The sequence below is a fragment of the Onychostruthus taczanowskii genome, unplaced genomic scaffold, assembly GCF_017590055.1.
Source record: "Onychostruthus taczanowskii isolate IOZ18803 unplaced genomic scaffold, ASM1759005v1 scaffold76, whole genome shotgun sequence".
Taxonomy (NCBI): domain Eukaryota; kingdom Metazoa; phylum Chordata; class Aves; order Passeriformes; family Passeridae; genus Onychostruthus; species Onychostruthus taczanowskii.
In genome coordinates, this window is record NW_024505450.1 from 2,588,415 (window position 1) to 2,614,681 (window position 26,267).

Sequence of the window (26,267 nt, forward strand, 5' to 3'; positions counted from 1 at the left end):
CGATTCAATAAAATTGTTAATTTGGAATGTGAAATGTGTTCTTCCAGATACATCACCTCACATTATTGCAAATATGTTCTACTTCTTCAGTGAAAGAGAGCTCCAACAGCTTTAATTAGCCACACCATTATTAGTTGCCCAGGTATATTTATATATTTGTCATAACAGCAGATAAAGGTACATGTACTACTTAATACTATCAACAAAAGACTATGTTTCAATATTTGTCTGTCTATACTTATTTGTAAAAACAGACAGAAGAGGGTATTACAAAAAAACCTGCAAAACACCAGCAAGAAAGGAAGAAAGATGTCATTGTTAAGCATCTTGTACAAATAATCTTGTGTGTCACAAAACAGGAAGGTGAATTCAAGAAATTGGTGACATAAATAATACATCCTTATGGATAGCAAAGAAGATACAATAATATCATAAAATAAATCACTGAAAATAAAACACTAATGGAAATGTTCACCCAAAAAAACAAAACACACAAACAAAAAAAACCCCATTTGAAATACTTCTTTGGACATTGTACACAGAAATGGCTTACTAAAATTAACAAACTTCAGCAAGAGGCTCATGCCCTGGCACTGTCTAGGTTTCAGCTTTCTGGGAAGAAAAATGATCAGTGCTTTCTTGTTTGAAGTATATATTCAGCTGACAGACAGAAGGAACTTCATCCTCTATAACAACATTTTTGAAATGCATGCACTTAACATAATTACATAGAAATAGGCACAGAAAAAAACCAGAACAGTAATTAAGATAAAGTATTGTTCAGCATCTCACACATTCTGCAATAATTTCCCAGTATCTTAGGTATGATTATTACAATCCAAGTTTAATTTTGCTATGTATTTTTCAGTAAATCATGTCACACCTATAGAAAGAAAAATCTCCTTTTCTCCTTTAATCTAAAAAGGGAAACCATTACTTCATTCTCTCTTGTTAAGAATCAGCTTATGGGTCACAGGTCCTGAATCCTGAGAAGAGTTAAAGAACTGTTTCATTTTCTCCTTGTGATTATTTTGGAAGACAATGGTATTTCTCTGGAATTAGTACAATTATGTGATTGGCTGGATAGTTTCTAATTGCTTACCAGAGGGGGAGGAAAAAAAAAATCTTTACTGAAGAGACCTGTCCAGGCAAAAACATTCTCTATGCTGAAAATACTTCACAACAAAGCACCATCAGTTAAAAGCTCTGAAGATGCATGTACAGCATGGATGTAACACAAGTGAAACTGAAAAGTGTGTGAAAAACTAATTACTACTGTGATCAGTGGTTGCTGCCTGCTCTTCCCTACCCAAACCAATCCTTCCCAGGTTTTGTTCTTTTGTTAGTAACCTATCAACACACATGGAGCTACAACACCCCTGATCAATATGGTTCAAATGACTCCTACCTTGGACCACAAGTTTACAAGAAGTAAATGAGTGCAATTTACAAGAGCAAAAGTTGTTTCACACACATATCCAGTGCAACTCCAAAACACAGAAAATGTGTGTTTACCTAGCATGAACCTATCACCTGCTGATGGCAATTATTAATAGATTCTCTTGCTAGAATTTGTTTGAAATAGGTTTAGAACCTCTGACATGTTTTGTTGATGTTCCCAGATGAAAATCATATTTAGTGTTTCAAGCCAGAATTGAAGAGAACACACACATTATTCCAACTCCAGGCTAAAATAACTTTTTGGCATTAGTCCTATTTAAGTAGCACGAAAAAGTTTATTTACATATTTTCTAATTGTGGAAAACACTATTTTAATCCATAGTCAATACACCTTCTGAAGAAAACTCTCAATTGTGGCCAAAACCAAACTAAATCAAAACCTTTACCTGAAGAGAGATAAAATTATTCTTTTTTTTGTCCCATCAGCTACAAAAATCTCCTTCAACATATGCACGTGTAGTAACCTTTTTACCTGATTTGATCTTTTTGTCAGATGTTTCATCCAGGGCTGACAATGCAGTAGAGATGCTCTTTTGAAGATCATGGTTACCACCCACAGAATCATCTTCATCAGAAGAAAATGAAGGCAGCGTTTCTAAATTTTTCTTAAGTTCCTCATCAACTTTTTTGGTTGGACTTTCTCCACTGACCTCAGCAGCCATAGGTGGTGCTGCTGCTGGCTGAGGCTTTGCAGAGGGCTGCAGGCAAGGGGCACGAACTATTTGTGTGACTGGTCTCCTAGTCCTGTTTGGCATTCGTACAGCTGGAGTGGAAAACTGTTGCCTAGGCCCAGACTTTAGAAAGTCTAAAAAAGATGCAATAAATCCTGTTCTGACTTCAGGCTGTTTTTCTTCAACTTCTTTAATTTTTTGCCTCATTCTTTCCTGATGTTGGTAAGTATCATAACAACCTTCAGAAACAGGAGAAGAGTATGTGAAACATGCATCATTTCCTCTTGAATTTTGACGTTTACACTGTCCGCTTCTTTTTACCTGTTTCTGAGTTGCACTGTCATCTTCTGCAGCATTTTTGTTTTGGCTTTTTCCTTTGCTTTTTTTCTTCTGAAGGCTACCTTGAGTTAAATCCTGGCATTCTTCTTCAGTTCTATTAATGGCTCCATCTGCACTCTGGGGCACAGACAGCGGTTGCAACGGCACCTTTGGCTGGTTACCTGCTACTGCGCCATCATCACCGCCCACATTAAAATCATTCTCTGAAGCAGCACTTTCCTCACTCAGGCTCCTACCACTTGAAACAAACTCTGTCTCCCTTGCATTCAGTGCACCATCAACAGAAGCATCATTATCTTCTTCAGACTCGTGACTGATGCTAGATTGTTTCTTCACTCGAACAGCCTCCTGCTCCTCCTGACCAGGACCAAGGGTGGGAGAGGTCATTCTTATTGGTACACTCTGATCAGAAGTTTCAAGGTGCTGCTGATCCAGGTTCACAGCTTTTGTCTGTATTGTTGACACTGGGGTAAGATTTAGGGTAATTTGGCCTCCATTCAGTGAAATATTATTTCTGCTTGCTGGCTTTCCAACTACAGTAGGTGAGGCACTGAAAACAGAAGACACGTGTCTGGAATCCAACGTTCGGAACTGCGTTTTAGACTCCTCACTATTTTCCACAGTTTGGATTTCCTCTTCATTAGAGGCTGATTTGGCAAAGTCAGACGGTGTTACTCCACAGGCTGCTACTGTTGCTGCTAAGATGTCATCCACGTTGGATAATATATTCCTGTCATCGCTGAGAAGCATAGATTCTGGGAAGCATATTGAACTAAGAGAAACAAATTGATTTTTTGCATCATGTTGATTTGTCTGAGTAAAATGATCTTTTGCGGTCAAATGTTGTTGTAGTGGTTTTGAAGACTCAGAAATGTCCATTTTCATTACTTCTGAATTCTGACTATGAAGCTGCTGCTGAGAATGACCCCCATTACTCTGAACAATGTGACCATCCATCTGAAGGAACGGATGTGCCACCTGCTGAGGACTCTGTATTCTTTGCACTTGCGGTGATGCCTTTGCTTGTCCTAAAGCCGACTGCAGGATTGACTGGTGAAGAATCTGCAAGTCACAGCTTGATTCCAGCAGTACCTGTGCACTTGGCAAGCACAGCTGATGACCACGTCTTAAAGCATGAGGCTGCACCTGCGGTGGCGTGCTGATGACTTGGCCCTGCTGCTCTTGAGCTTTACTGTCATGTACCTTATGCATAAGGGAATGCTGCTGGTTTAGTTCCTTAGCACTCACAGTTCCCTGTGCTGTTTGCATTAAATTCGCTGTCTTTTTGATATCATGGCTTAGGCTGCTGATATGGCCAATGTGTTGGGAAAGCTGTTCCACAGAACTGACCATTCTTTCATCTTTTTTTGTTCCTTGAAGAGTGAGTCCAACAACTTGATCTTCAAGACGAGAGTTGCTTCTGATTACACTTTGAGAGTATCTGTCATTTGCTTTTGAGACCCTGTAGGATGCATCCTGAGCATTGATCTCCTCCTCTGTTAGGCTTTGAGTGGAAGATTCAAGAGTAGCTTGCTGTTGCAATGCCTGCATGTCCTGCATTGATAATTCCTCCTCCTGTTTCGATGAGGCGTACAAGTTAGAGTCAGACTTCCTTTTAACATAGGACTTTGTTTCTGAGGAAGGTCTGTTGTTCTGCAGCGTCTGGGAGTGAGCTGGGGATGCAAAAGGAGACTGGACAGATGGCAAAAACTTTTGAGACTGCGGAGAGGAGGATTCTTGTGACTGAGAGTTCTGAGAAGAATGTAAAGAAATATAGCTTTGATTAGGGCTCGAGGCTGGAAGAGTTTGTACCCGAGGAGAGGCATTAAAGGAAAGAGAAGGCGATGTTAATGTTAAAGACTGCCCTGAAGAATAGCTTTCTGAAGGACTAACAGCTGCTAAAACTTGTGATTGAGATGAAAAATTAACTTGGGACTGGGTAACTGGAGATAAACCCTGAGAGTGACTAGAAGAGTAGTTCTGAGCTTGGCTGACTGAAGAAAGTTCCCTCATTTGCCCAGAGTAGTTCTCGTTTGGAACTGAGGTCAATACCTGTTCCTCTGAGGAGTAACTTAGAGTCTGACTGTCAGAAGTAATAGCTTGAGATTGCCCAGAAAAAGTCAATGTTTTGTACAGTGAGGGCAGCTTCTCAACCTTACTGGATGAGAAGTCCTGTGAGTGGCTGACAGGTGGCACATTCTGAGCCTGGCATGAAATATAATTTTGGGACTGACTGACCGACAGGAGGCTGGGGAGCTGTGCTGTAGAATAGATCTGTGCTTGGCCCGTAATGACAGAACTCTGGTTTTGTGCAGTTTTGGCATAGCTTTGTGTCTGCACAGTGGGAGCTACACTCTGAGGTTTGGGGGTCTTTGTTGACCTTGGAGGCTGCTTCATGGAACAGTTTTTCACTTTTGCAGTGGAAGCAGAGGGAAAACCGGGCGATGGAATTGCAGATGTGTACGACTGAGCAAGTTCCACTGTGACTTGAGAAGTCTTCTGCTGTGGTCCTCCATTGCTCACCTGAGTAACATCTCCAACCGGACTGCAGGGTAATGCTGAGTGCCTAGATGTATCCTGAAAGTTAACTCCACTTGTACTTGTTAAATAGCTGTGTAAGGAATGCTGTGAAACAGTCAGCTGAGGCTGGACAGACTGAGTACTCGAAGGCCGCTGGTGGTGTTTAATAACACTACATTCTCGCTGAAGTGCTCTGTCCATGGAAGCAGTGGAACCAGTGAAGACAGACGTGCTGTAGGCCTGAGACACCTGCTGGGCTCCTCCAAGGGTCGAAGGCAACAAACTGAACTGAGGCTGCAAAAGATGGGGTGCAGATTCTTGAGCAGAACGGTATGTGGATGACTGGGGCGGTACACTGGTACTCAGAACAGAGCTGCCCAGGCGCTCGAATGTCAAAGCGGTTGGAACAGTGCCTTGGGATGTTTTAATCTGCAATAAAGGATCGTGGGCAGTTAAGAGACCGTTGGACGTGGCACTGAAAGTGGCATCTTGAAGAGTAAGAGAAGGGGTAGTAGCAAAGTTTCTGCTGCTGAAGGTGTTGGGATGCTGATACGCTGACAAAGCAGAGGTTGGTGGAAATGTTCCAGAGGTTGGCAAAGCTCCAGTAACAAATAGTTCTGTGGCTGTCGAGGAATGCATACCTGGAAAAAACAAAAACAAAACAAGGAGGTAAAAGGAGCATAAGAGAGCTTTAAAAGTAACAACATTGCATTTCTGTAAGTCATTTAACTGCAAGCTCTTAGAGCATTTACAAATATAATGCTCCTTAGAATCACCACACTTAAAAAAGCCCCAAACATACATAGGGAGGCACTTCTTGTGGAAATTATTTTCAAAATGGAAGTGCAGGGTTTTTTAGAATGCCAAACTCTATACCTGCAGTGAATTGCTGAGGGAAAACCTCATATCCTTAAGATGCAAATTATTGATTAAAAAATTGTACAAGATTAATTCTGCTTTGAAACTGCAGGCTGTTTATTAGTTTTTATTTCAGTTTAAAAAGAAAGTCATAGTAAACTGATCAAAAGCCCTAGCCACCTTTAATAAACACTAAAAAGGCAAAATTACACCTTAGCAGTTGTAATATATACACAGTACATTACAATTGCTTTAAGAAGCAATCCCATCTCCTGGAGTTACCCTCAGCAATAATTTTCTAACTCACTTTATGGGAAGCATTTCAGAGCATACAGTGCAATCAATTTTCTTAAAGGAGGGGTTTGACTTTCAGTACAAGCAGTAAATATAATTTGTATGCTTTCTGAAGTGAAAGTACCAAATATCCTCAGACAACAATTATCTGCATGGTGCGATATCAACTATCCAAATGAAAAGCATATTTCTTATTTGCATCCAGCCATGGGTATGACACCCTGGCTAAACAAGATTTCTCAATAGAATACACTACTCCAACTGAAACAGGAGTATGAAATTCCCTTGCAAGCTTTGAGGCTTAGAGCAGTGATCCATATCATTCACCCTGTAACCCTGCAATTATTCACCTTGCTTTTCACCCTGTAACTTGCAGACTCTGGTGAAGTTTGTGTACTGTTTCCAAAGTCTACCAAGAAGAGTGAAGAAGACAAGTTTATTCCCAGAGGAGCTTAAAATTCTTGTAAAGGACTCAGTTTCTCCTCTGGGAAATTTACCAGGGTATGCAAATCAGAAAAAATTAAAATCAGTGGAATGATTTGACCTTTCTAGATTCTTCTTGCACACTTAAAACACTTTTTAGCTTAGCATCATTCAAGAACAAATAAAAACTCTCAGTAAATAAAGCTTGTTTTGAAACAAATACTTCAGTTAAAAAAATATTTCATTTACGATACAGTAAGTCTTCTTAAGCTGATTGCAACTTAATCATACAATTGCTTTTGAAGTTTCAGGTGAAGCTGAGAAATAAATTCTTTGTTTCTCCCTTTCAGTCCAAGACAAACTGATACGAAGAGATGTGATAGTGAAGGAATGCCAAGATATTTTTCCTTAGTCAACAATAAGGTCTTTCTGAGTGAGAAAGCATAATCAGTGTTTTAAGGCATTTTTCTCCCCCTATTCTAAAAAACCGCAACATCATGTACAACTGGGTTCTCTTCTACTGATCCCTACTGCTAACACAAAGGAAGGGCCATCTGGAAGCCTCAAAGAAAAGGAAGAATTTCAACCTGTTTTAACTGCAGATGTTAATTTCTCATCTAACCTGTATTTTACCTTTCTCTTCCATAAATCAAAACCCTTCCAAATACACCTGTAACTTCTTAAACCAGACAAGAGCCTGTCACAGGAGCAGTACTATGGCAGAACTGCTGGGCTTTATATTCTAATATTTGCTCAGGAGCAGAAAAAAGGCATGGCAAAGGTACTAAGTTGCATGCACAGACACACCCTCACGCCCCGAACAAATCAGAACCCTGATAACACAGATCAAAGGAACAGTTGGAAAGACTAATATAACAATGTTCTTCTTTTTTTCCCCCAAAATCCGCAGTGCAGGGTTTGCAGAAAACCCCAAAGTAAGAAACCCTTCTGAAAAAAGGGTTCAGCTTCCAGAGTGAAGAGCTCTTGCTTTCCCTCATCAAAGAAGTCTGCAGAAGACAAAGCTCTCAAAAGACACTTGGAAGGATCGAGGGTTACAGAAAAGCAGCAAAAGTATTAAAGGACAATAGAAAGCTCAGAGATATGGCAATATTGAAAAATGGGCTTGCTGATGAGTTCTTAGCAATGAGTACTGAGAAGTCTCCCAGTCATTGGTACCAACATCAAACCCAACCCACAGCGTGTCTCCCCATTCTTCACAATTCACTGTTAGGCAGGCTGCAATGGAGAGAATGCTAGGACAAAGAGAAAAAAAGATTTCTTCCCAGATGACATTCTGATGTGAGGATGGGTCATCATAACTCTAAACTCATAACTGATTGATATTAAGTTTGTTTGCCAGATTACCAGCATGCATCTTCATCTGTGCTCCCACATATCTGCTTTTGTCAATGGCGAGTTAAAACCCACAGTCTCTAGTCTCAACTTTTTGAGCAGCTCTTCACAGAATGCAGCTGCACATTACCCTTAACAGAACGAGTGCAAACTGTCAACAAAAGGACTGCTCCACTCTAGCTACCTTGTGCCTCCTCCCCAAATCAGAACAGCAATCATACAGCTGCACTGAGACACAGATCAGCCTGCTGATACAGAGGAAAACCATCCTACCAAAGGAAAACAGCCACTCAAACATTTTCTGCCAGATCAGTGAATAGATCCAATTCACTGCACAGCTGCACAATCACTCCATAAGATGAAGCAGAACCTGAAGCTACCCACAGATGCAGTAGCAACACTTATCTTGGTGTGACTGTCTACAGCAAGCTCAAAATCTGCAGTTTCCTGCTCTGCACAGAAGGCTTGACAGATGGGGGAGGTTTGTGGAAGGCAGTCAGTCTGCCAAAAGAGATGGCACATTCGTTCAGTTGTAAATTAGATCCCTTATTTCTATGTGACATGCACCTCAGACCTTATTTTTGAGAACCCCATGCTCATTACTTCTGCATAACAAAGGGGCCAAAGCTACCCATAACTTTTGGTACTAATACCACAGAAGAACTATCATAGGGAACAGTTTGAGAGTGAAAGATTTGCTAGGAGGTACAGATAGTGTACCTGAAAATGCTTATAGTGAGACTAATTGTAAACAAAGCTGAGAAAATAAATTTGACTTGTCAGACAAAATAATACCCTATACACCTAAATTTCTTCTAAACAACAAGAACTGCTCATATAAATCTCATGCCAACATAATTTCCTTTATTTTAATATTTTTAAATATTGAGATGTAAAAGAGGTAGAAAACATGCAGCCTTTTCACTTAGTCAGAATATTTATTTCAAATCCTCCCAAACATTCAATATAACAATGACAAAATTTATTTAAAGAGAAAATGCTCACCTGTCTGCCAGGAAGGAGCCCTGAATTGTGGTAAAAGGGTAGATCCTGAAGAGACTGCTTGAGCAGTACGAGACTCAATAGCAGAGAGAAAATTCATAACTGAAGAAGTTTCCTTAGTGTTACCTCCAGCACTGTGCATACTGGTATCAAATATTCCTGAAAGACCTAGATGATAGTGGAGGGAAATGAAACAAAACAGATTATTCAGATGAACTTCAAAGAAGCAAAATCAAATAATAAAGATATATGTTCATAAATCACTAAAAACCCCCACCTTATGAAACATTAGCAATGTAAAGTACATGGATTTTTCTGTGTTTTACTGTTATGCAGTGCTATGACTGTAAACTGAAACATCAGTATACATTTTAAAACCTATTAATAAATGCATGCTAAATATGATGCTTCTAACAGTACTTAGGTATACCAGTAAAATGTTCCCTTTATCTGAAGGTTCACTGTTCTATTTTCACCTGGTTAAACATTCAGAATTCCTCCTGAAACATGTCCAATTTTTCTACATCCAGTTTCTCCCTTTTGGACAGCTTATGGAAGTTTGGACACATCTATAAGACTGGCACGTGAAAAGGGGTTTTGGTTGCATTCCCTGTTTCAACAAACACCTTCATGTGTTTCCCACTGCTCAGACCTTTCCATAGCAGGGGGCTCAGTGGGAAGCACTGGTGAGATCCAGAGCTGTGAGTAACTGAGATTATGTCAAGACTGCAATTCCAACCCTCCATCACCCTGATCAAGGACCTGGCAGGAGATACAGACTCCAGTCAGCACATGAGCTCAAACACCTTTCTTTGGAACCTGGGTTGCAAAATGAACAGGAAGAGGTGAAGCCTCATGTTCTGGAAGGATCCAGAGACAGGATATAATCAGGCTCAAAGACAGACCCTGATGCAGCTATAACATAGCCTAAGCTACTGCTACATTTTAAATGAATTTAAACTTTTCCCCAGCAGGGTCTCAGTGTGCACATGGCAGTACCAGCAGCAGCATGCTCCAGCTCACATCAGTTCTGCTGTTTGCCTGCATAACCTGCCTTCATATTTTCCTTTCTAATTACAACATTTTGATAAAAAGCTAACAACTGTTAACCACCTGCTACACACACAGATGTTTTAATACCAGTTGCCACCACTTACATGACAAACTCCCTTTGATTATAAAATTCATTAACTTCAATCTAAATGACATAACAGTTGGTTTATTTTTTCTTTTTCCTCTGTAGCAATTTAAGCAGTATTCTCATGATATGGACAGTTACCAGCAGGATGTTGTGTAGTTGAGTATCCAGGAAGCTGATGAGAAGCTGTGTATGTCTGTCTGTGAAGGTCTGTTTCTGAATGTGATGAATGTCCTCCTCCATAGCTTAAACTAAGGAAGAAATTAAGCATTATTAACAAAATGTACACCTATAGAAACAAAAAACAATTATGAAGTTTCAATCACAAGCCAAGAAGTTACAGAAATACAGGGAAGCAAACGCCCAAGATCAGGCAGATCTCTCTGCTAGAATATCACAAAAGATGTTAAGCAGATAAAAAAATGTACTATTGAAACCTAAAAAGCCAAAGGATTTAGGGTGGGAAAAACCTTACAAAAATCAAAGCTGCCTACAGAAAAGTTTATAAAGGACTAGATCAGAAAGACAGAGTTCAACTGTAAGAAACACTCACTGGGCACTTTTTGTAATGATTTACTGATAGCAAGTCTGCAAAGCAGATAACTATGAATACATGCCCACTTCAACATCTCCATTTTTAATTCCATTAAAACTTGCAGACTCATTTAATTAAAAGGCTGAAATGACTAGGAAGCTGTAGGAGCAATAGTTTTAAAAAAGATTTTGGTGCTTTTGGTACAATTTAATAAAATTGACAGTGAAAGCACTACCAAGTGACAAATCCATCTTCAGACCTCCTAGCATGAAATGCAAGTTAATGATTCACAGCTTTTATTTAACATTTTTAAGTGAGTCACCTAAATTAACATGATGTTTCAATCAGACTTAATGGAAGCACACATAAAATATACATTGTCTGGGTCTGTGCAAAACCAATAACACACAAAAGAAATAAATGCAATCTAAACACCAAGCAAACTTAGGAACTTGCCAAAAGCCCTAATGATTTCCAGTTTAAAAAGCAGAAAACAGAAGGAGAAGCAAAACAAAATTCCCAAACTTTCAAGCTTCCCCAGACTCAGCTCTGCATACTACCTGCCAAATGGAAGAAAATTAAGGCCAGCATGACCAAGTAACCATTTACCTGCTTCTTTTCTTGCTTTTGGACACTAAGTTTATAGGTAGCTGCTACTTACTCCGGTGCAGATGTGAGACTGCTTCAATTTCAAAATTCAAGTGTAAACAAATGCCAAAACAACCCAAACAAGGACACCCACAGCCCTCCCTGCTGCCTGCTCTAAGGGAGACTTCCCTTATCTTTCATCCCTGGGGATGAGGGGCAGGCACTTTGCATCAGGAAAAATTAAACTCTCTGTGCCAGGAATCATGACATCATGGGAAACTTTTATAGAATACACCAAATAATATAAAAACTGGCAACATTGCTGGCTTTGCTTCATTTTCATTAAGAGGCAGATGAGCCTCTTAGAGCACTGTGACCTGCACACATCATGGACCAGCAAGAGCCTGCCTGTGCAGGACTTTCCTGCCTGAGATGCACTATCAGGGGATGTATTTTCCACTTCAGCAATGCTCTATAGTCAGCATGCCAGGCTACAGCACAGGCCTAAAGAATGAACCAAAATCCTTTGAAAAAACAAAGAACCTCAGCTACTGCTTTTCTCAGTTGTGCTCATTGTCTAGCACTTTAACACCTTTCACAGCAGTAATTGCAATTTAGAGAATTGCCAAACCTAAATTCAGAGTCAGCAGATCCCTGTGCTTATGCTGTAGAGGACAGATCTTTGTGCAGTTCAACACTATGCATCAGCAACTGATTTCTATTATATGCTGACTGAAATCTAACTATTTGCATCACTGCTATGGACAACTGGCAGACATGATTGCATGCCACTGTAGATTATTTTTTTATTTACAGCATGAAACAATTTCTATTATTTCCAGACCCCCCAAAAAATTGCAACAGTGTTCTGCACATAAACCATTATGCAAGTAATAAAGCCAACTGAAGTGCAAACATTTTCACAAGAAAAATTTTAAAGTTAAGGTGGTCTAGGATTTTTGAACAAACTTGATAGCTGGGAAAAAAGCCCCCAAAACATAGAACTTCAGGGACATGCAGCTTTCTTCAGGTCTTTTTAAGAAATAAAAAAGCACTACATGAGAAAATAAGCTTCTAATCTGAAGCATGGCAGATTGCTCGCAAGAATTATCTTCACTCACAAAGATGCTGAGCTTGTGGAAACTTTCCTGCAACAGCAATAGGTTGTTTTTAGGTTTTCTTGCAAGTTTACTTAAAGATTTTAGCTATATAAAAGTATGTGGTGCTGACCTCTCTCTCACACGTGTTTTAAAGGCAAACTCTAAAGCCCTACAGCAGCACAGCTTCCCTTTCCCATTCTGTATTTTCAGATGAGAGGCACTCTGGTGGTGTTCCAGGCAACTGGGGCTACACTTGGCAGCAAAATTCTTTCAGATGAGGCAAGACCCCAGACCCAGTTCAGTGTATCAAGCAACATCACCTCATTCCTCCTCTATAATTGTAAAAGCAAAAGGTCATCAGCAAAAAGTAGATTAACTTTAATTAACCACCTGAAAATTAAAAAAAATTGTTGTGAATTTTTGTTTGTTTGGGTTTTTGTTGTTTGTTTTATTTTAAAATTCTATTTCTTCTGCTTGTTCAGGACTGTGATTAATTTCTCCCCTCCTCACTTCTATACAATAAATACCTTTTTTTGCAAAGGACAGGTACAGTACACACAAATACCGTAAGACACCATAAGACAAGCCTGCAGACCAGAGGCAGAATCCTCTGGAAGATAAAAGTAACTTGTAAAACAAACTTGGACAAAGACTTTGTAACAAGGAGGGTGCTAGAATTAGCACTGGGATACAAAATAACTCCTAGACTTCACCACTCAGAAACATTGTTAATTACTAGAACCTCAAAATTCTAGTAATGCTGGGCATCTTGGAGCACTCCAAGTATATGATGGTGCTTTTTTTTTAATACAAACTCCCAGCCCATAGTTCATGCAACCGCAACCTCAAAAATGAATCTGTCTTTCAATAAAAAACATTGTATTTATTTGAACAGTTAATTGTTTATGGTATAATTACTGCTCGCTGGAATGTAGATTCTTATCTCAAAAAGCCCTGCATATATGCCTTCAGTTTACATAAGCTTATCCTAAACAAGCACAGCAATCTGAGAGGTTACTGCCTTAAGGTTTCTTTTTAGAAAATTTAACTTTTAAACAGATGAATTTACACAGCATGTAATTTGCATATCAAAAATACATCCAGCATGGCAAACACCCTTATGGCTACCAAACTCTGTATGCTCTTGTTTGGAAGTTTGCTACAATTGTGCAAGCTCTTACTTGTCCTGAAATGTCAGATAAATTACTGAAGAAACATTCACATGACTCTGTACTTCGTTATGCCCTGCTCCAAAAGCACTCGGCCCTTATCCCTGATTATCACAGTGATTTCTCACTCCCACTGTCATAATGGAGTGATTACTGCTAGGAAATAATATTAATTTGACACACACATTTGGAAAATGGTTCCCCTGAAGTACTTTTCATTGAAAAGATAAATATTACTCTAAAATTAAATGTAAGAGATAGCCTGTAACGAGTTATTATTTGTCATTGCTGTAATAATGCAATTGAAAAGTGTGTATGACAATGGAAGTTAAATGACTCAAGTATTAATCTGATTTTTTTCAGCTGCGTCAGCTGGGCTAACAGAAGATTTTTACTTCTCCAGTAAAATTTCTGGAAGAAAACTGTACAGTCATTGCACTTCATTGTTACTTACATACCTCAACCTTGATTTACAACTCCTTTTTGTTAGCCCATATTAAATCTGTCAGGAATGGACCCTTCACACATCTGTTTGCATTGCTATTCTCATGATCATTTATTTTCAAAGCATTCTTCAATCAAATAGTTTCATACAAATTCAGGTCTCCATCTGCAAAAGGTTATCGAGTCTCATTGCACTCACCACCCTCCTCACCTGCCAAGACAATTATCAGGTTTATCCTTCACACAAGTGAGGGATTCATTTCCCAGTTTCAAACTCAGATTGAAGTATCATTTTTACATGGAAGCAAAATTTAGCTGCAATAAACACTGGACATACAAGTAAGTATTTTTATTTCTTTTACTTATATAAAACACCATACTCTCCAAGGCATCCATGCAGAATAAAACACAGAAATGGAAGACAAGCACTTCACATGAGTATCTTTGTCCCCTTTCCATGTAATGATACTCTTTTTACTAAGTAAAGTAATTTTTTTCATCTTTCTACTTGATTTTCTGGATAAATCTTCATAACAGCTTAGCAATTTTTAAGGTTGATTGATTATTTTTGCATTCTGTGTTTTCTGGGGGGGTTGTTTGGGTTATGTTTCGTTCAGTAACGGCAATCATTCAAGTACCAGGGAACCTCACAATTTCTGGTTCTGGAAAGCAGACCAGAACTCTTCAGGGTGCAATCCCTTGCTCTTGGGCACCTGTACCTCCTGCCTCTCACATAAAGGAAAACTGCTACAGAAACACCCAGATTAAACCCCAGAGCACTTCCAAAGCTGTGCTCAAAGTGAACCCGGACACCAACAAAGACAAGAGGGTGCACAGGGAGCTCCTGGCTCCAGGAAACCCCAGAGGTGCTGCCAGCACCCTGAGAAGGGAACTCAGTGCCCCAGCACAAGTCCGAGACCAAAACAACCAAGCACAAACAACAAAAGCCACCGACCCAGCATGCACACAAGGCATCAGATTTGAGGCAGAGCAGGAAATTTGATCTCATTTTTGTCTGCCCCTTCTGCCTTACTGAAAACAAGAGCTCCTGTGAGAAGATGACTCGGCACAGCCCCCTTCTAATTAAATCACCACAAAATAGATTAAAAAGAACAGTGATAGCCTCGTACTGGCAAGAAAATACCTTTAAACTCACACTTTGCATTTTATCTTACTTGAGATATACGTGAAATAGGGGAAACATCAAACTTCCCTCTCTATCCCAAAGCTCAGACACTTGGCAAAGGAGTGTCTCTCCAACCAGCTACTCAGCTGTGCTATAGCACTCACAGACAGAAAGCAAAGCCATAAAACTCACAAATGCACTTCTAAATATTAAAAATGTCATAAGAAATATAAGATCTAGAAACTGATAAGCAGCTTACGTCTTTTTTTGTCCACTGTATTTGATTTTAGATGTGTAAAATGCAGTTCCAGGTTGTACTACCTGCTAGCAAGTACATAGCTAGGATTAATATTTAATACCTTTAGTGTTACATATTAGAACATCTAGTATATATATAATAGATACTATCATTAGAATAATAGCTTTAATATTAGATTCAATGCTTATTACTTTCCTTAAATACTTCTCTATGTTATTTTGCCTTTACTCAAACATCTCCTGGAGAAAGAATGGAAGAGCTTTACTTGAAAACTTCACTTGAATTTAATAGAGATGAAATGGAGGGTAGATGGCCCGTCAGCTGCTCATTTTAACAGCAAGAGTTCCCTCTTTGCTGCAGTCAAACTAGAATGTAATTCAGCACCCAGGGGTTATCTGCAGCTCAGAATAAAATTAAAATTTAAAAGCAATGTTACAGGTAGATGACTTCAATCCAGAAATGGATATAATCTTCTATTTTAAATAAGCCATGACCCTAAGAAGCAGAGGAGGGAGTTGCCCAGGAAGAAAGTTGCTACTTAAATGAGTTCAGTACCATTAGTAATACCAAGTCACTCCTGTCCAACACACTTAGGGAAGTTTAAAAGCACAGAAAGCCCTTAAAAACAACAGAAAACAAATTGAGAATGTTTCAATAATTAATTCCAATGGAAAACAAATGCCTTCTCAGCCCAGAAACTCATTTCAGTGCAAAACATTTTTAAATGTATACAATATGTGATTTTTCACTTCTATTTCCCAGCCACAGACATGCTGAAGGGAGGGGGAAGACAGTACAAACACAAATTTGGGTTGAAGCCTGAAAATGTTGGCAGGTTCAAGAAAAATAGGAAACCAGCCTACACCCTGCATCTAATTCTCTTGATCCTCTCATTAGATTATACAAGACAAGACAAACCTTAACATCATAACTGCACAAAGAGAAAGAATATTTAACAATCCAGAACAGTGCAGTGTCCATGTGTTCTGGGGTGACTATGATGCTCAATTCTATCCCCATTTGTCTGTTTAGCCCAGAAATCAGTTTTGTGCCTTTAAATCTAGATCTGAGAGTGAACGGGGAGAGAAGGAAAAGGGGTAGAATATTTTGCAGCTGTATTTAAAAACATAGACATCGTCTACACACAAATATGTTTGCCCCACACTACAAGAAACAAATGAAAAAAAAATTACTACTTGAAAAAAATAAAGTCCACTGCTGAAAAATCAAAAGAAAATCAACTAATACCTCAAGGTACACAATGCATTCTTTTAAGAACAGCATAAATCTTTATCATTTGTCTAGCCTATTTTTCTGTTATAGCAAGAAAAAATAGATGTCAATATTTTTAAGTGTTATTAGCATTATTCTTCAGGGTGGATAACTTTTGTAAAGATGGAAACTACAGAATTAGACACCAGTACTGAGTTAAGTCAGTAAACCACAGAGGAGCAGCATTTTACTGACAAGCTTCACTGTCTGTTGGTTATGGCACAGTCTCCCTTTTAATGCAATTACACACTACATACCCAGAATAGAATATATCCCATCCTAACACACCAAAGGCAATCACCCTCCACTCTTTCATCAAAAATGAAGCTATAATGTTAATTTTCCCCTTCAATTCAAAGGCAGAGCCACCAAGAGCATGGCTGAGACTACCACAATGTGGGCCAAGGATTGCCTGGAGGTACTTGTGAGAGGAAACTCTCATTACTTCCTTGCTTTCTAGGAGCAGAGATAAGGAGCTTCTAAGAAACAGATTTTGAGGTAGAAAATTACATGCAGGGTGCTGCCTCAATAAGCAAAATTCACACTGTTCCTGTGATTCTTCACCTGAATATATATCGTATCTTAAAGGAATAAAGAGATTGTATGACACAAAAGGTCCAGCTCCCTTTTATTCCCATGTTAATGTGTCTGAACTCCTTATGCTTGATCCTTTTAAAAATGAAAAACAGGGATGCCAAAATAGTCTTACTGGGACTTTAATACCTGAGTGCAAGTGCTGGCTTGTCTGATTAAGTAACCTGTGGAGTTCTTAACAACAAAGAATATGATTCTGTTTCCAAAAAATCAGTTAAATTCTGTCTTTAAAATGTGTATGTGAAAACTAATATTCAAATAAAAATGAGCTACTTATAAACTTCAATTACTACTAAGGCACTGGATTAATTACTTTGTCATTTTTTAATGCATGCAACCTAAACCAGTTTTCTTTATGAGGTTATTTATGGCTGACATGGAGTACATTTAACAAATTTTTTTAAAAATCATAACTGGTAAATTTGGAACCACTTCTCTTGGCTTTGACAAAAAAAACTTTGTAACATAACCAAAACAGAAACTTTGCAGCTTACAAAAAAGAAACTAAAATTAAACTATTTTACAATGTCAGTCTAGAGCTCCTCATGCATGTTTTAAGATTTCAAGGTCTGGAAAGGAGCTCTCAGTGCTTTCCTGCTCTGAATATTCAAGACTAACTTTGATGTCCTTATTAAGACAGTTATCATTTAAACAGACATTGTAACACATTCCTCCCAATTTGCATTATAATGTAGTGTCAGAAATAATTTTAAGACATTTGTTTGCCAAGCAGTGTTTTGGGGATGCATACATCTTCCCTGACAGCTTCTACTCAATCAGTGCCTGCAGAAACAGGAGTATTATTATGGTCTGTGCAGCTTCCACCACTGGAAGATCTGCAATCTTATTTTTTTGCCTTTTGAGACATTGGATTATTTTGTCACTACATTTATCTTCTTCTCTTATCTTCCCTCTATGAAAGAACTTTTGCTTTACCCAGCATAAAGAGAATAGCTGTGATTTTTAAAATTATAAACACTTCTCTCCTGGAGTTTTACTTACAATTTCAAAAGATTTTTGTAACAGACAGTAATGGAAATCTAACACATTTTCTCTGATATGTGATACTATTCTGTTGTCAAAAGTGTACTTGGGGCATATTCAAAACTCTTCTCTAGATCGTTCCAGTATTAATGGTTGAACACACAGCATAATCCTCTATTACAGCTGAGATGCAGACGAAAAGATTCCATTGCTTTTAATAACAAAATTTTATTTCAAAATATAAAAATCAGCAGAGCATTATCTCAAGATGTGGGTTAGCCACATCAGAGCCTTAATAAAATTACAGTTCATTTTACCTATTGAAATTGAGGCTTTTCAACCCTCATTCTCCCACAGTTATTACAGCATCATATTTTGTGGCAAGCTTGAGTCTTACCTTTAGGGTACTACAGGAATACTTGAAATCCCATTTCTTACCAAAGCCCTTTATTTTCCATTTATATGGAAAGGACAAAGCTGAGGTTCTCATCACAGAAAGAGGTAAGAAGTGCAAATACATGTGTGCTGTACACTGACAGAGCCATCTTATGCTGTCAGTGGGTTCCCTTCATTACCTAACCTTGAAGCACTTTCCAGTTCCATAACCCAAGGAATGCCTTGTGCTTCACTCTAGGGAAAGCCAGGAACAAGGAATAACCACTCTGATTTACATCCCTCACCACTTAGTCTCCAGTACTGAAAAAAGGCAGTTTCTCCAGGTTTTGTGAAGTTTAAATGCATCCCTGTGAAGAGCGGGGTCTCACGGCCCACAGCCACTGGCACAGAATGGGGCAGCTACTCAGCGACCACATCTGAGATCATACATCCTGCCACCCTACAGCCAAAAATTCAGGGCCATTAGATGGGCTCTAAGCCTCCACATGGCCAGCACAGTGTTTTCCACACCCCACAACACACCACAGGGGCTAAGCAGCTCATATGAGCTCCTTCAGATTCATAACAAGAGGTATCCTATGACTAACACCACTTCCATCCCAATTTAGGAGGTGTGCCCAGGAAAGATCTAACATATTAACAACAAAGTTCATCATAAAACACAGCAGCAAAGAGTCCTTAACATTAAAGGAAGCATCACAGGGTGTTATTAACCAAGTTTATAAGGAAAATTAGCACAGCTCTTACGCCTCTTCACAAGTGCTCTCCTCATCCTGGGACCCTGGCTATCATTTCATTTGCCACAAGTCACTATTTAGCTAAAAATACCAGATGAACCCTGTTGCTTGTGAATGCTTCAACCAGAAAATGTGCATTGTTCAAAACTGTAGAAATACAGTTACAGCTACATGGCATTTACTTTGAGATAGGAAAAACCACACCATATTAAACAAATTCCTTGAATATACTGATGTTCAAGGAATATTTATACTGATTTGAGCTTTCATGATGATCATGTCTAAACAAAACTATTAATCCAGATCAAAACAGCATATGCACATGAAACTAAAAAAATATCCTTTAACTGGTGAAAAAACTGTATTCTCTTAAAAACAATAACAAAAGGGAGTTTTTTGAAAGGGAAAAGATGAAAATCCCATCTCTCTCCAGTGGTGCTGACTATCAGCAAGCTGCAGCTCACCAGTGCCAGCAGCTGAAGGTAGTTAACACATGGCTGTGCTCAGAGTAGGGAGGAGTTGGCTTTCTACAATCACTCTTTGCACAGCAAATGAACAAATGTTCAGATTCAAGAAAAACTTATTAGAAATCCTGTTCTTGGCAGACTCAGCAGAACATAATGAAATGGGACGAGCATGGGGATTGAAGGATTATTCACTGTCTAGCACTGGAATTTTTGACACGAAGACGAGAGAAAGTAAACAGGATGTGGTGTGAAACACCAAGCTGCCATATTTCTGACAGGGATTTCCTGGTCAGGAAAAAGGGCAGCGTGGAAGGTGCAGCACAGACTGGTACATTCAGCCTGGCCCACGCTGTGACCCTTTGTCTGGCACGTTCTGGATGACCAAAAGCTCTCAGAACAGCTTGCCAGACATCTGGAATGCTAGACCAAGAGCTGGAGCTCTCTAACTCTTCTCCCACAGCACTGCCAGCTGAAAAAGGAGGGATATCTCCCATGAAATTTAGCTGTATGACTGCCTCAAGTAGAACTCCTGCAGGATTATTAAGGAATAAATGCTCCTCAGTACCCTGCTGTGTAAACACTATTACTCTAAGATAAGGATGCCTAAGGGTGCCTTCTTCCTGCTGAGCATAATTGGTTGCACTTTTCCAAGTCCTAAGCGAGGAGTACAGGTAGGCATGTAGAAGGAAGATGAAAAACGAGAAAAGCAATATGGGAAAGTAAAAGCTTGTCTAAACATATGTAAGTTCTTGCTGAATTGTTTTGGAATAAGAAACTTTGAAGTGTGCAGAAATCCAGGAATAAGAGCTCCCTGCCCCTTTTTGTAGCCTATCATCAGAGAGGTTCTGAGGAGGCTCTAAAGAATAGAAGTGTCCACTTAGCCCCAGGTCTGTCCAGAGCAATGAAACAAAAGAAGCCATGTAACAATGACAGAATAGCAAGCAGAAGTAAACCTAAAACCTATGAAATCTGCCCAGTGAGACAAGTAAATCTAGTACTTAATAACCACGCACTCTGTCCTCTCAGAAAGCATTTCTCTTTGCTTAAAAATTCAAAGAATTTTCTTTTCTCTGCCACTTGCATGGTACAGCAAGAAATGCTGTGCTGGAAAGGCTGAACTCTGCATGCTGCTCAAAATTATTTTTGTCACAGTTAAGGCTGCTAAGGAAAGTCTGAAGTGAAACTATTAATGTACCGCCTTTTGACTGGTTTTTGTTTTGGTTTGTCTTTTCTTTGTTTGTTTAATGTATGGAACAGGCACTCACCATGCAAAGTAACTTCTTGACACACAAATTTGTGAAAGCTTTGACAAAATACAACAAAGATATCCATGCAAAATACACCCACTCAATAAGAGCCCTAGTATTGCTCAGAATTACTATAGTTCAGGCACAGGTGTTTTTTTCTTGACAGGAACAAGGATTTTTCTAAAAACAACCTCCTTCCTATGACAGCTTCATTCCAGAATCAGCAGCAACTCCAACAAAAAAAATAAAAGGTGGGCAAAAGTACAGAAGAAACAAGGTGAAAAGGTTGCTCTCTGTTGGCATAGGTAAACACACCTATGATTAAAGTTAACAGGATGAAAGGCAAAATACACACATGGGAATGAAACATTTTTTGCATAGGTGGTGGGATACAGCCCCCCTGTCGTGCAGAACAATGTATTCTGTACCCTGTGTTGAGGATGTTGGCTCCACGGGAAAGGGCTCACATCTGGAATGGCATTGTAGGTGATCTGAAGACAGATCTGGCACCCAGCTAACACCTCACCAAGTGCTCCTGCCAGGGAAGCAGGCAGCACAATTTGTGTGGGATGTTCAAAGGCAGTGGCATGGCAAGAGTAAGCCCATCTAAATCCTGTCCAGAGCCACTGGGAAGAATCCCTGCCAAGGCACGCAGCTCACTCCTTGCAGTTCTGCTCCCTGCTTGTCCCCAGGTGCCACCTCTGGCTTCCAGTCTGCCAGCACAGGCTCACCAGCACAGATATCCAGCTCAAGCCATTCACTGCCTCAGCCAAGAAAGTTCTCACGGATTAACAAACGGGACCAGCTCCCTGTGCAGTTGCACAAACACCAAACCAAGACAAGGGAAGAGGAAGGGAGCCCCTTCAGCAGCAGTGAGCCTGAGCAGCCAGTTCAGCCTTCTCAGGTAACTGCACCCTCACACTAAGTTTCAGCTCACTCCTTCTGCAGACAGTTCTTTATCACCATTTCTCACTGCAGCAGAATGACACACACCGCTTGAAATCTTCCATGTAAAGCTGGCATTAAATCTCACACAGGTAAGCAGCATCTCAATCCAAACAAGCCTGGCTGGCTCATTTTGAAACTTTAGCCAAGATTTTGCAAGATGACCACACATCTGCACAAGGGAAAGGCTATGGGACACAGAGCAAGAATGCATTCAACTTCTGTTCAGCCAATCTTTGACCTTCCCACAGCTGTGATTTCAGTGTGTAATGAATGCAGGTGAAAAAAAAAGAAAAAGAAAGGAAGGCCAACAAAAGCCAGCAAGTCCCTGTAAGGTATCTGTGCTATACCATGGACTACCTGTGTTTATTTTGCATGTATAAATGTTTCAGATATAAACTACGACAGAAAGTTTGGTAAGATTTGAAAAGTGACCTATCTTTCTATATGTTTGTAAAATTTATTTAATCTTTCTGTGCGTTTTAATACAAAAATTCTAAGTATATTCCCAGATTATGAGCTTTCCTTTCAACACTTGAAATACTACGCCATAGGGAACTTTTTGTAGAATGTGTTTAACAACAAACATTGGTTTCACCTCTCAGAACAATTTCATTCGATGAAAGGAAACATTCTCTGCTTTTCTAAAATACTCTGCACTTACAGAGTTCCTATAGCTATGCAAAACCCCATTAGAATTTAAAACTGAGCCTTAACTAAAACACAATTATCACACAGCTGTTACAATAAGCATTAGTTTGACAGCTATGCAAAAATGAGTTTAAAAACCCATCATAACCATTTATCATAAAAGTGTAAGTCTCCCATTTATGTAATTTTGCAAATGAACTATCACAGTAACTAACTCTTTATCTTAGATTAGCTGTTATAGGCCACACTAACATAATGTCAGTGCTGTTATAAAGAACCATACTGAACTAAATGACATAAAACCCCATATGCTTGGGTAGGACAGAGATGGATACAGACATAAAGGAACATCAGAGACCATGGCAATCACCATAAAATTTAAATCAACAACAAAATAATTGCGACTGACTTTTAATCACATGTAGCAGATCTAAGTCTTAGAGCTGTGGTAAAAACAGAACAAGAAGAGTGAGACCTTTCCATTAGCAAAAAACTAACTACACGAGTACCCCCAAGTCAGAGAAACTCAGCCAGAAACCTCATCCTTTAACAGGTGTCTCCATGTCTCTTTCCAAGCAATTTCAACAGTTTCTCACACTACTACACACCACCTGGTTTCTGAAGACTCAGTAATTCCTGAGCAAGCATCAAGTTAGCATGACACACTTTATCTGCTATTCAACAGCTTTTGGCAAAAAGAGGGTTTAAGCACAGAGGGTTTAAGAGGGTTTTTTGACAGCTACGGTAAAAGGCCAAAAGTGGCAGTGCACTGCTAGAACCACCAGAAATTCCTCCAAGATGCTGACAGGCTGTGTAAGAGGTCTGGGGGTCAGGAGCACCCCCTCAGCCCCTGCTACCAGGCTGCAGTGTCCCAGTGTGCTCCCCAGCAAGAGTGGTCCCTGCTTAGGAACCACAGTGATCCCAGGGATTTCCATCAGCTTCCACCCCCGCTCACCATCTCCTGTTCCATGGGAACAGCTATGTCACAGCAGGCCTGGTAGAAATGTCCTTGTAACACTTCACCACACATTTCCTTTAGTTGATAAGAATAGAGGCATTGCACAGACAAAACAGTGCCTGCAAGAAATAAGAAGCAGGATAAAAACCAGATGGCTGAAGTGAAGCGCAGGAAGACAGGAGCAATGCTTGTAGGGAGGAGAAATCATTTAGATGAGCTGAGATTGTGAACATGGTCTCCACACAAAGGAAACATAACCTGCCACGACACAGCCTGCAAGAGCATAACTATGAAATTTGAATGAAATATTGTCATCTATATCACCTAAAGGCTGAATTCTTTTCAAGCAAGTACCAGATGAACATGACACACAGTTTTTAATTTAACATCAGGCTAATGCAGCTTCAGCTGTTAAGGTGACTACCTGTCAACCACAATCAAAAACACCACTTGGAAAAATGTGATGTGATCTGTAACACAAGTTGAGGGCATGGACAGCATATTCCTTTACAGTACATCTATACCTTCACACTTTCCTTCCAGGCTGCTGCAAGCCTTGGCAGTGACAGAAATTACTCTTCCATCCCAATTCCTCAGCAACTCCATCCATCCAAAGACAAATGCTATCAGCAGTAGAGGAAACCACAAGCACCTAAAGCCCAGACTCTACTTATCACTGCATCCAACATGGACACGAAAATCTTTAAATCTGGCCAAAGACAGGGTATATTAATTCTTGTTAAAATGATATGAACCCAAAGAAATCAGTTCAGGAGAATTTCAAGCACAAAATATGATTCATTATTCTGTATTTTCCCTGTTCTTGGGAACAAAAGAACAAAGTTTAAATGTTTCAGCCAACACATTTTAAATGCATCATTTGTCACTATGTATAGAACCTGGAGATGAAACTTGAAAGAACTAAAAGAAGGTTTTCTTCACATTGTTTCCTGAAGCATAGTATAAATATTGCTGTATCATACAGGGATGCAGTAATACTAATTTGATTGGTAAAGGCAGCAGGCATTGATCTAATGAGCTTCTGCATGGTACTTGTCTTGGAATTTTTCTCCATGCCATTTCTTCTAAAGAATTCCCAAAATGTACATTTTAGACATCATTAATAGAGCAGTCATTAAAAAAGTGAAAGATGTGTTCTAAAACCAGGAGATTCTTTGAAAAATTAAAAAAACATCACCAAGCACTTTTGTTTCTTGTAAAATCCAAGACAGATCCACTTCTGCTTCTACACTACCTGTTCCTAAACAACCTGGGAAACCCAAACCTCCTTTGTGGAACAGCTGGCACGACCCTCAAGAGATGATGAGAACTGGCAAAAGCAATATAGAAAGGACAGGTCACTGACTTCCACTGAAATCAACATAGCAACATGACCAAAAGCACTTCAGTGATTATGAAGAAAAACTGGAAATAATTTAATGGAGACCTTATTTTGCCATGCAGGCAACTCCTCAGAAAAACTGGCTAAAGAGCTTCATGGGACAAGGGTTGGGCCAAAAAGCTGCCTCTCCTTGCAACTCTCTGTGAAACATGGAATGTACAGCCTCTAATCCCACGGAGCTCCTGTGATCTCACCTCTCACTGCCTTAACTGCATCTCAGATGCAATGTGCACAATTCAGGAAGGGAAACTGACAACAACGTGGAGGAAATCTGAAAGAAATCTGGGAGAATAACTAAAGCAGCGAGAAAAAAGAAAAAAAATCTCTGGCAATAGACTTCAAAAGATTATGTTCTTTTCATTAAGAAAAGTAAAACAAATTTATTAAAATTAGTAAGAATTCATATTCAAGGTATTTTCAGTGTCGATGAGGCTATAAACAAGACTCAGTGGCCAAAAATTAAAGCTAGCCCTCTTCATATCAGAAATACAATATAAATCAGTCACTTGTATACTTTACCAAGAACTGTGCTGAATTTTGCCTCACTAGAAATTTTTGACTACACCTTCTAAAAAGTGAGCTCTGTTTTCAAACACAGATTGGGAAAAAAGAAAAGCTCTATGGCCTGCATTATGAAGAGGTCAGATTAGATGATTGCAACAGTCCTTCTGACTTGATAATCTATTAATCTTATCAGACATGTCTGACCACTCTCAGAACGAAGTGCAAAGTCATCTATTAGCGCACCTATTTTAACGGGATATTTTTAGCCCGAGACTCTCTTTTACCTTTAGACGTCGTCGAGATGGGAACTGCAGATAAATCAAGCTAGAGACATAAAAGGCAGGCGATAACGAAAATCTCATCGCCTAGAGAATACTCGTTTTAGTTGGCAGAGTTACACAATCAAAAAGCAACCCGAAGCCAATAAGATAGCCTGTATTTTCCCCGCACTTCCCGGAACTTTGCAGAACTCTCCGTGGGACTGAATCGCTCCAGACAAGTTTTGGCTGAGAGGAGGCTCCGCACGCCCCGGAGCAGCGCTTTAGAGGAGAGGTTCTCCAGGCACAGCGGAGCGCACAACAGCGGAGAAATGGAAGGGCGCGGGGGATGCTGGCGCGGCGCGGCCGCCTCCGCCGGCCCGGTGCCCCGGCGGGCAGCATTGTTCGGCCGGGCAGCGCCGGTGCCCGCGGCCCCGCTTCCCTCCGGGAGCCGGGCACGGACGCGTGAACTCTTGAACCCGCGCCGCAGCCCGACGCGAGCCTCCGGGGCGGAGAGACCGCCCGCCCCGCCGCCGCCACCGCCGCGGGCCGCCGGGGACAGCGGGGAGCCCG

General features: G+C 39.9%; 1 protein-coding gene across 3 annotated transcripts in view; it reads right to left on the bottom strand.

Moving 5' to 3' along the window:
- QSER1 (glutamine and serine rich 1) overlaps positions 1 to 26,267 on the bottom strand; it is a 42,373-nt gene that overhangs the window by 14,578 nt on the left and 1,528 nt on the right. Inside the window, exons 1-4 of one of the 3 annotated variants that reach the window (XM_041423327.1) lie at positions 24,056 to 24,144; positions 10,201 to 10,310; positions 8,925 to 9,089; positions 1,934 to 5,632 (exon numbers count right to left, since the gene is read on the bottom strand). In XM_041423327.1, coding sequence (XP_041279261.1) covers positions 1,934 to 5,632; positions 8,925 to 9,063 — 3,838 coding nt within the window. In that variant the 5' untranslated portion in view covers positions 9,064 to 9,089; positions 10,201 to 10,310; positions 24,056 to 24,144. Of the gene's footprint in view, positions 1 to 1,933; positions 5,633 to 8,924; positions 9,090 to 10,200; positions 10,311 to 12,412; positions 12,448 to 24,055; positions 24,145 to 26,267 lie in introns of those variants that run through there. The other 2 variants (XM_041423326.1, XM_041423324.1) reach the window with 2 other exon arrangements.